The 11,224-nt window shown below is 33.8% G+C and overlaps 1 protein-coding gene and 1 pseudogene across 1 annotated transcript; one reads left to right on the top strand and one right to left on the bottom strand.

Moving 5' to 3' along the window:
- The first annotated feature begins 917 nt into the window (after positions 1-917).
- LOC148208124 (uncharacterized) lies at positions 918-1,755 on the top strand (annotated as a pseudogene).
- A 2,710-nt stretch (positions 1,756-4,465) lies between these two features.
- LOC148208123 (uncharacterized) lies at positions 4,466-7,726 on the bottom strand. The gene is made up of 10 exons (XM_088120113.1): positions 7,297-7,726; positions 6,978-7,072; positions 6,656-6,839; positions 6,207-6,420; positions 5,649-5,818; positions 5,466-5,528; positions 5,126-5,271; positions 4,923-5,052; positions 4,673-4,769; positions 4,466-4,472 (listed from the first exon to the last, which is right to left on the bottom strand). The coding sequence occupies exons 1-10, from the start codon at positions 7,724-7,726 to the stop codon at positions 4,466-4,468; spliced, it is 1,536 nt and encodes a 511-aa protein (XP_087976239.1).
- Between the last annotated feature and the right edge of the window lie 3,498 nt (positions 7,727-11,224).

Here is an 11,224-nt window from a genome sequence, read left to right as displayed (position 1 = left end):
ACTTGTATTTCCTCCCATTAAAAATGTTGATGTGTTAGAATTCTAATAATATGAGGTTACACATGCAAGCATTTGATGTGATTTTTTCTATTTAATTAGACCGGAAGAAGTGATCTAATTATGTGTAAGTTTTGATTTAATTGAGTAATTATAAAACAAACATGAGTAAAATGTATAGATACCATAAAATAATTTCCAATTTGATGAGGGGTCAAATTGAAAATATCACAACCATGTAATCTACCAGGAGTAAAGCCTTATGTTTGTTTAAGTTCTTTATATTTGTTTCAATATGAATTTAGATATTTCATAAATTGAATTTTTAAGGTGCTATTTTATGGTACATTTGGTTACATTATATTGGAATATGAAACTTATGCATTAAATTTGTATTTTGTTTAATCAACATATATTTTAATTTGGAGATTCATAAATTCAAATTTTAGTCGATTTAATTTTATGGTTAGTAAATATTGTATTAAACATATGAATTGAATAATTGAAATTCGATATCGCCAAAGTGACCGTGGAGATTATTCATGATTTTTTTTTTTAGAAAGAAATTCATGAAAGTGTTTAATATTTGCATGAATTACAAACATTGTTTTTTGTGGTGATAAATATATGTAATTATAAGGCTTCTGGTATGTGAATAATAAATTGATCCAAAGAGAGGTTTGTTATTTTGACGTGTATTTATTGTTAATATTTGATCATACACTAAGATTATTACTTACAATCAACATTATTGTCCAAAGACTTGGTGTTGATTTTGTGTAGGTATCTTGTGAAGGGATTAACCATTACTTGACTTTTATGATTATTATGGTTAATTGTTCTATATTGACCATTACTAATGTGAGCATTATCATATGTTTAAATTTATTTTCTTAACAGAAAATGTTGTTAGAATATCCGCTAGCCTCAACAATATACGTATTTTTAATGGTTCAAACTTCAAAGATTGGAAAGAAAACATTCATATAATTTGAGGCTGCATGGATCTAGACCTTGTACTTAGGATAGAGCAACCTCCTCCTCTTTCAGTCGAGAGTTCTCCTAATGAAAGGAGATTTCTTGAGAAGTGGGATCACTCAAACCGCATATGTCTAATGATCATAAAGCGCGGCATTCTATATGCATTTAGGGGGGTGCGATATTCGAAGGGATAACTAATGCCAAAGATTTCCTTGCTGAAATAGAAAAATGTTTTGCCAAAAACGATAAGGTTGAAACGATCATGCTCTTGCAACGCTTATGAAATATAAGGGCAAAGGAAATATTAGGGTGTACATTATGGAAATGTCTCATATGACATCAAAACTAAAAGCACTTCAACTCGACCTATCTGATGGTTTGTTAGTGCATCTAGTTTTGATATCTCTTCCTACACACTTTAATCAATTTAAGGTCAGTTATAACTGTCAAAAGGATGAATGGACTCTCAATGAGTTGATTTCTTATTGCGTACAAGAGGAAGAGAGATTAAAGCAATAAAATATAGAAAGTGCTCACATAGCAAGCAGCTCCATGGAAAAAGCCAAAAGGAAAAAGAAATATGAAGCTACTAAGGGTCCAGCTCCTAAAAACAAACAACAACAAGATATCAAAGGTTGTTTATTTTGTGGGAAACCTGGACATTCAAATAAATGTACCAAGTATCATGCTTTGCGTAAAAAGAAGGATGCATCTATAACTTTGGTCTGTGTTGAAGTAAATCTAACTTCACTACCTAGAAACACATGGTGTGGTTAGACTCTAGTGCAACTACTTACATTAGTGTTTCTATGCGGGGTTGCCTGAATTATTGAAAGCTAACTGATGTTGAAAGACACATCTTCGTGGGTGATGGAAAGCCGGTAGCAGTAGAGGCAATGAGGCATTTTAGATTATTATTATCTACTGGTTTTTATTTGGATTTGAAAATTACTTTTGTTGTTCCATCTTTTAGATGGAATTTGGTTTCAGTTTCCTTGTTGGACAAATTTGGTTTTCTTTGTTCCTTTAGGAACACTATGTTTACTTTGTCTTTAAATTCAAATAGTGTTGAAACTGCTTATCTTAATACACTTGATGATATATATATGCTTGTATAACTGCATCCTATATAATGAATCATCAAATTTGGAATCATGTGGTTCAACATGCAAAAGAAGTTCAGAAAATTCGTCATTTTTGTGGCACAAACATTTGGGACACATTTCAAAATCTAGAGTTGAACTCGTTGTGTCTGATGGTATTTTATCGTCCATTGACTTTACAGAATTTGAAATTTGTATTAATTATATCAAGAGAAAACATACAAAAATAAAAAATTTAGGTTCCAATAGAGCTACAGATGTCTTAGAATTAATTCATACTCATATTGTGGGTCATTTCATACGGCTCAATAAAATGGTCAACAATACTTGATACCATTCATACACGATTACTCTAGATATAAGTACCTATTCTTAATTCATGATAAATCACAATCTTTAGACACGTTCAAAACATTTAACGCTGAAGTTGAGAAACAACTTAGCAAATCAATCAAGAGCGTTGATCAAATCGTGGTGGTGAATACTACGGTAGATATGATGTTTCAGTGGACCGTTTGCTCGGTACTTGGAGGAATGTAGAATTGTCCTATAGTAAAACTTACCAGGTTCTCCTAGTATGAACAGTGTAAATGAAAGCGAAATCGTAATCCTAAGGATATTGTAAGGAGTAATGGTTAGTTATTCTACCTTACCAGAGTTACTCTGGGGAAAAGCACTCAAAACAACATATTATATTTTTAATATAGTACCAACTAAAGTAGTTGCTAAGACGCCTTATGAGCTTAATTTGGACTGGAAAGAAACTTAGTCTAAAACATTTTCATGTTTTGGGATGTCCAACTGAGGCTAGGCCTTGCAAGCCACATGAAAAGAAACTGGAATCCAGAACAATTAGCTGCTAATTTATTGGCTAGGCTGAGCGATCAAATGGTATAAATTTTATGATCCCACACTTAAGAAAATTTTTGAAACGGGAACTGCATTTTGTAAGGATGTTGAGTTTGGGGGGAGAAATAAAGTTAAAGACATTGCTTTTTCTGAGGAGAAATCGATTATCATTAATCCTACTTCTGCTTTCGATAGTGTACAGATTTCAATACCTGTCACTGAAGAAGAAGCATATCAGGATCCTCATCCAAACAATGTTGAAAAACCCTTATTCATAATGAATTGATTGTTCTTCAAGAACAAATTCAACAACCTCAATAACAAATATCGTTAAGACGGTCCATTAGAGAAAGGAGAAGGGTTTACCAGATGATTTCATTGTCTTTCTCCAAAACATGAAGATACTAGTGGAATGAGGGAAAGGTGATACAGTCAACTTTTGTCCAGCCACGCAGGATTTAAATTCTCAAAAGTGGATCGAACCCATGAATGGAGAGTATAAATCTATGGAAGACAATAAAGTTTGGGAACTTGTCCCATTCCCAGAAGGTGTAAAACCTATTGATTGTAAGTGGATTTTCAAAACCAAAATGGATGCAAAAGGCAATGTGGAAAGATATAAAACACATCTTGTAGGTAAAGGTTTTACTCAAAATGAAGGAATTGATTATAAAGAGACTTTCTCTCTATTTTCATCGAAAGACTCTTTTAGGACAATCATGACACTTGTTGTAAGTTTTAATCTTGAGCTCCATCAAATGGATGTTAAGGCAGAGTTTCTCAATGGTGATATTAATGAGACAATTTATATGGTACAACTAGAAAATTTTGTATTTTGAGACCCAAAGGACATGGTCTGCAAATTAACAAAATCCATTTATAGGCTTAAACAAGTTTCCCGTTAGTGGTATTACAAATTTCATCAAATAATTATCTCATTTTTGGTTTTAAGATTAGTATTGTTGATCATTGTGTATATCACTAGTTCAATATGAGTAAGTATATATTTCTAGTTTTGTATGTCGATGACATACCACTTGCCACTAATGGTATAAGTATGCTTCATGACACCCAGAAAGTTTTATCTAAGCATTTTGAAATGAAAGATCTTGGTGATGCTTCTTGTAGAAACTAAGGTTTGAGAGAATCAGGTGTATGTATTATTATTATTAAAGTATATATATATAGACAAATATACAAGGTTGACCTAATCCTATAAGAAGAAGGTAAGTGACAAATTAATAATATTAATACAAGAGATTATAAAAATATACTAATATATATACTCTAACATTCCCCCTAAAGTTGGTTCATATATGTTAATCATGCCCAGCTTGTAGAGAGGCAATCTATTCGTGCTCCATTAAATACTTTAGTAAACATATCTCCTAACTGCTCTTCAGTCTTTATATATCTTGTGGCCACTAATCCTAGACAAACTAAAGCATTTCTTACGTTTCCAAGAAACTAAATTACCTCCGACAAATATACAATATCCTGAGGTTGATATTCTATCTTCCTTAGAACCTGCCCAATCAGCACCTGAAAAACATTCAATACTAAGATGACCATGATATTTATATAACAAACCACGTCCAGGAGCACCTTTCAAATAACATAGAATATATTTCAATGCAGCCTAATGGTCAGTCGTAGGAGAACTCATAAACTGACTCATAATACTGATTGGATAAGCTATGTCTGGCCTCGTAACTGTAAGGTAATTCAGCTTCCCTACTAACCTCCTATACTTCTCAGGATCTTTCAACAACTTCCCTTCCTTTGTAAGTTGTAAATTAGGTATCATTGGGGTACTACGTGGCTTGGTAGCTAACTTTCCTGTTACAGTTAACATGTCAAGTACATATTTTCTCTATGATAAGAGAATCCTCTTCTTGCTCCTTATTACCTCAATTCTTAAGAAGTATTTCAGCATTCCCAAATCCTTGGTATGGAATTGACTATGAAGAAAAATTTTGAGTGATAAGATACCTGATGAATCATTACCAGTAATCACAATTTCATCAACATAAACAACTAGTAAGATAACACAAAACTCAGATTGTTTATAGAAGACAGAATGGTCCGACTTACTCTTCTTCATTCCAAAGTCCTCAATCACCTGACTGAATTTTCCAAATCATGCTCGTGGACTTTGTTTCAACCCAATATAAGGATTTCCGAAGACGACATACCTTTCCATTCTCCCCCTGAGCAACAAAACCTGGTGGTTGCTCCATATACACTTCTTCTTGAAGATCACCATGGAGGAATGTATTTTTAATATCAAGCTGATGTAAGGACCAATGGTGAATAGATGCCATGGAAATGAATAACCAACCTAACATAAGCAAATTTATCAACCAAAGAAAAAGTATTAGAATAATCAATTCCATAAGTCTGTGCATATCTTTTTACAATAAAACGAGCTTTCAAACGGGTAATTTGATCCATCAGGATGAACTTTAACAGCAAACAATAATTTACAATCGATAGGTGTCTTTCCTGCAGGAAGAAACATTAAATCCCAAGTACCATTGTCATCTGAGGCAGTCATCTCCTCCAACATAGCAGCCCGCCAACCAGGATGAGACAAAACTTCATGAACAGTTTTAGGAACAGATATTGATTCAAGGGATGCAAGAAACGAATAAGTAGGTGAGGACAAATGGTTATATGAAACAAAAGAAGAAACACGATAAGTACACTTACGCTTACCTTTTCGAAGAGCAATATAAAGGTCATCACTCCTTCCTGGATCCACGGACGAAGAAGCTTCTGGTATAGGGTACGAGTCCGTAGGAGGTTGCTGGCGAGAATAAACTTTAGTAATAGTTGGGAGAGGAGGATCGAGCACAGATGGAGATGTATTGCAAGGAAGCACTTCACTAGAAGTACAATGAAATAGACAAGAAAGTCATCATCTTCCTATGAACGCTCTCCCTGACTGGTATTCAAGGATGATGAAAAAGAAGTATCTTCAAAGAATGTAACGTCAGGAGAGACAAGATATCTATTGAGATCGGGACAATAACATCGATACCCTTTTATAACACGAGAATAACCAAGGAAAATGCATTTCAATAATTTGGGGTCCAATTTGGTGAGCTGAGGACGAACATCCCAAACAAAACAAGTGCAGCCAAATATTTTAGGTTTAATAGGAAATAAAGGTTGCGTAGTACAAAGAGTACGATAAGCTCACCCTTAAGAACCGATGAAAGCATGCGATTAATCAAGAAACAAGCGGTCTAAAAAGCATCGGTCCAAAAGTACTTTGGAACATGCATTTGAAACATTAAGGTCCTTGCTATTTCGAGAAGATGTCTATTTTTCCTTTCTGCAACTCCATTTTGAGACGGAGTATCGACACACGAGGATTGGTGAAGAATACCATATTCACTCAAATAGGAGCCAAAAGCACCAGAAAAATATTCTTTAGCATTATCACTTCGTAAAACTTCAAGAGAGCCACCAAATTGAGTTTGAACTTCAACATGAAAGTTACGAAAATGAGAAAGTAATTCAGAACGATGTTTCATATAACCAAGTTACACGAGAAAAATCATCGACAAAGATAACAAAATACCAAAACCCACATTTGGACTCAATAGGACAAGGACCCCAAACATCATAATGAAATAATTCAAAAAGAGTAGTAGCTCGTTTATTGACTCTAGGATACAAACTGAGATGATAAAACTTAGGAAATTGACATGACTCACAATCTAAAGAATGCAAACTATGAAATTGAGGACGCACGGAGAGAGATGGATGACCCAAATGACAATGTTCTTCGAAATGAGATGGTATTCGAGTGCAAATAGTAGCTGTAGGTATTTGTGTATCAAACGTGTAGAGGCCATTGGATTCACGCCTTTTACCAATAGTCTTCTTCGTGGTAAGATCCTGAAATAAGCAATTACGAAGGAAGAATAAGACACAACAATTGAGATCACGAGTGAGTTTACTAACAGAGATCAAATTAAAAGAAAATTGTGGTAAACTTAAGATAGAGGTTAATGAAAGAGATTTGGAAAGATGAACTGTGCCAGAGCCAAGAACATGAGAAGTGGTACCATCTGCTATGGTAACATTAGGCAAAGATGCAGTGGGGAAAATTAGCAAATAAGTTAGGTTACCTGACATATGATTTGTCGCACCAGAGTCAACGACCCATTTTGACGCGGAGGAAATAAAACATTTACTGGTGTTACCTGACTCAGCGTCGTAATCGGATTAGAGGACGATGTTGTCAATAACTTTTGATACTATTGGAACTTAGCAAAATCTTCCACAGGAATCGTAACTAACTTGCTAGCATCATCAAGAGTAGCTGCAACATGTGTAGACGATGTTTTCTAACCTTTATTCAACAGCTTTCTACATTCTTGCTTTGTATGACTAGGCTTATGACAATAGTTGTTTATAATGATATCTCCTGAATTTGATCTTGGAGCACTAGAATTCCATCGTTGAGCATTTGAAGTTGTGGAATTCCCTTGGTAGGTATTACCTCGGTATACATTTGTACTACGTCCAACCAGAGCACTATTAGACTGAGATGACAGGACGAGTTGTAACTTCTCAACGTGAAGTAGTCGAGTGTATGCCTCCTCTAAAGCTCGAATTCTAGAATAAGAGAGTAATTGGTCTTTAGCCACATCAAATCTAGGTGGAAGACAAAACAAAAAACTAATAACTGCTAGTTGTTCGCATTGGGCAAGCCAAACTTTTGCATCATTACTATCTGGGAGTAATCCATCAAACTCTGCATAAATTCTTTTGTGTTTCATAAAGTAATTTGTAAGCGATTGGTCACAAAACTCAGGTTGGTAGAAGCGCTTAAAGATTTCAAATATTCGACTAACATTTCCTCTTCCAGAATAAAGGAATTCTAAGTATTTAAGCAACTATTTAATAGACTCACACTCGTTGACCATGGCAATAATGTCACCTTTGATCGAATTCTTGATCTGCAGAACCAGTCAAGCGTCATCCCGCAACCAAGCTTTCTTGCTCTCATCCTTAGGAGGATTTTTAGTTATGTCATCATCCATATCAATACTTCGCAAAAAAGACGAACATTGATTTTCCATGAAGAATAGTATCCATTCAACTTATGTTCTGTGATTTTCGATACGATTAATTTCTTCTCAACCATAACAAACAAACGAAAATATTTGAACAAAACGAAAAAACCAGACCAAACCAACCGAACAGAACCAAACAAAACAGATGAATTGAACTACTTGAACCAGACCACTTGAATAGAACCAACTAAACCCGGTCACACGAACCAAACCGAAACCGCTTCAGGTGTTTTCTAAAACCAGAAACCCTAGCAAGACAGAAACGACAACAAAGACTCCACGATAAATGGCGAACGATGGCAACTCGCATCGGCTGACAGTGAAGTGCGGTGACTGACGGCGAAAGGGCAGCGGCGGACGGCGACGTGCGGTGAAGGGCAGCGACGGGAAATGAAAGAGAAATCAGCCATGGCAAATCCCGAACTCCAATCTCGACGCAACAGTAGCAGATGATGGAGGCAACGACGAACGACGACGGTGATAGTGGCAGCGAACGACGGAAGGGTCTCTTTCGAGATAAGGGTTTGGAGTCGCCACCAATCATCTACGATGTGTGATTGGTCACCTATTTAAAAAACTTCGTCTATGAAAACAGATTTTTTTGGTTCAGGAGCCGATTGAGCGTAAGGAAGGTGTTAGCACCCTACAACACTCATTCGAGAATGGTACCATATTTTGTCAAAAATTATCCTATTATTTTTATTTGGTGCAAAAAATAATTTTGTATTTTGATTGAAATTTCCCACGTTATATTAATTCACACTTTGTTATAACATATGAATTAATAGGTACGAGTGACATTAAGGCCATTAGAAAAACAAAAGTTTTATTTATAGGAAAAAAAAACTTATGTACATAACCAAATTTATTTATAAAATATCTTATTCAAAATTTTCAAAACTTAAATAACAAATCTTTGAAAAACAAAGTTTTACAGATTTGAGATTCATTTATTTTAAAACAAAAGTTTTCTTTTGAATCTTTTATTTATTTTCCTAAAAACTTGAATTTTATAACTTTCTTAAAAAGATTTTTTTTTCTTTTACACTCAGTTTTTATTAATTCAAAGAAATTTATTTTAAATCCATTTACAAAATATTTACTCTTTTTCCAAAAGAAATTTACTTTAAAAAAGGTTATTTGAAAACAAATTCCTTTTTGAAAAAAAAAATCTTTTATTTATTTTGCATTAAAAAAATATGGTTTAAAACAAAATATTTCCTTTTCTAGAATCAACTTTTATTTACCAAAAAGAAAAAAAAAACTCTTCTTATAAAAGAAGAAAATTATTTATCAAAATCATTTACTATTTTCCAAAAACATATTTAAAACATATTTTAAAAGGTTTTGTTATATTTTGAAAAGTTTGTTTGTTTAAAACAAATCTTTTTATTTTTTTTTAATAAAACAATTTTGTTAAAAAAAAAAAAGAGAGAAGTATCTTGTAGGATACTTTAAACCTTTTTTTTTCAAGAAAACATTGAAACGCATTGTACCATCTACCACCAAAACGTGAAGTTAGCGTCAATCTGTGTGTCTTGCTTTATCGGAGTTTTGCTTTGTTGTGGAGGTCACCGAGGCTTCACATGGGTAGGTCGTGTGTGCGAGCCGGTCTTGCAAAGTTGCTGCTGGGATGGGTTACTGGAGTTTATTGTAAAGAGAAAAAGAAGGAGTGGTGAGAGGTAGAAGATGAAGAAGAAGGTGACCCTTTTTGAGGTAGAGGAATAAAACTGAGTGTTTCTAAGGGGCTAGTACTTTCTCCTTCTCTGTGTGTCATGTCTTGTGTATTTCCTCGCCATTAAATACTATAAAAAAACAATGGTGATATATGCTAAAATAAGAAAACCAGAGAAAGGGGAAGAAGGACGGGAAGGAGGAGATGTTACGTTAGTGGGTTTGACGAGGGAAAAGAGGAAAGAAAACAAATTTTATTTTTAAATAAAACAAAATATCTTTATTATTTAAAACAAATTTTTTAAAAATAAAATCTCTTTTTAATTTTATATTTTAATAATAAATCAAATTATTTTAAAAATAAAATCTATTTTTCAATTTAATTAATAATTCACCTTAAAACTAATAATAAAGTAAACTTATGATATTTTAAACCAAAATAATCAAAATAAAACTTAATAAAATTAAAATTAAAATTAAGCCGGACAAAATACGGTGTCTACACTGGATGCCAAGACAGTGGGAGATCCACTTCAAGCTATATTTATCTATTGGCTTGTGGAGCTTATCTTGGAGGACTGCTAAACAGACGCCCATCACTTCTTTCACAATGATAGCAAAATTTGTTGCATGTTATGAGGCATTCAATCATGCAATATGGCTACAAAATTTTGTCACAAGGCTACAACTTTTAGGTGTTGAAACACCATTCAAAATTTTTGTGACAATAAGTCAGCAGTTCTTTATTCCAATAACAAGAGAAGTTCATCTAAGGCTAAACATATAGACATTAAGTTCCTAGTTGTGAAGGAGATAGTGCAGAGAAGAAATATATCCATAGAGCACATTGGAACAAACTCCATGATAGTGGATCTGCTTACAAAGGGATTACCGCCCAAAGTCTTTCATGAGCATATTGCTCCTATGGGTGTTATTTTGCACAAGGATATTATGTTTTAGTAGGATTTTACCGTGCTCTATATTTTATTTGGACATATATATTATGTGCTTTGGATAATTATTTTGATTAGAAATGTGAAAATTAAGTTTATTCTACTTTACGTCATTAGGTTAAAAATTTTGATCTCACTAAATTAAAGAAGGTCCCAGTTGAAAATAGACATGTACAGATCACATTTCATTTAATTTCCATGCAATGCATCCATGGTTTGATCTACATTTAGTTATATTGGTATTTGTGATCATTCATCGGTTTAGTTGCGTTTAATTGTTGCTAAACATTGATTTATTGGTAGAAAAAAAATTTGAGTTTTTGATAATAACCAAAATTAAAAGAACAAATAACGAATGGAGAAAAAATTATCCTTTTTGCAATGACAAATCTTGTATGTGTTCCGAAGAAAAGTTGTTTAGTTTTCGGGTTCTCGAAGGGGTGTGCATTACAAGAATGGCGGGGAAGTGAATAGTCATTCTGGTCCTGGGAGAGGTGGTGACTATTCTCAAGAACCAAAAAGACTGAGCTGAGGGAAGCCCTATGAGTCAGTGAAATGACAGCAGGAGGGTCCT

Source organism: Momordica charantia, assembly GCF_013281855.1.
Source record: "Momordica charantia cultivar OHB3-1 chromosome 11 unlocalized genomic scaffold, Mcharantia_2.0 BLBB01000011.1, whole genome shotgun sequence".
Classification (NCBI taxonomy): Eukaryota; Viridiplantae; Streptophyta; class Magnoliopsida; order Cucurbitales; family Cucurbitaceae; genus Momordica; species Momordica charantia.
This window is presented reverse-complemented; position numbering and strand designations above follow the sequence as displayed.

Bases quoted from the DNA above. Each gene is read 5' to 3' on its own strand.
- LOC148208123 (XM_088120113.1), bottom strand. From the start codon at position 7,726: ATGAAACACAAAAGAATTTATGCAGAGTTTGATGGATTACTCCCAGAT. The intron at 5,272-5,465 runs GTACTTGGGATT...TGCTTATGTTAG, and splicing joins GACTGCCTCAGATGACAATG to GTTGGTTATTCATTTCCATG. The intron at 4,770-4,922 runs GTATCTTATCAC...TAACTGTAACAG, and splicing joins TACTGGTAATGATTCATCAG to GAAAGTTAGCTACCAAGCCA.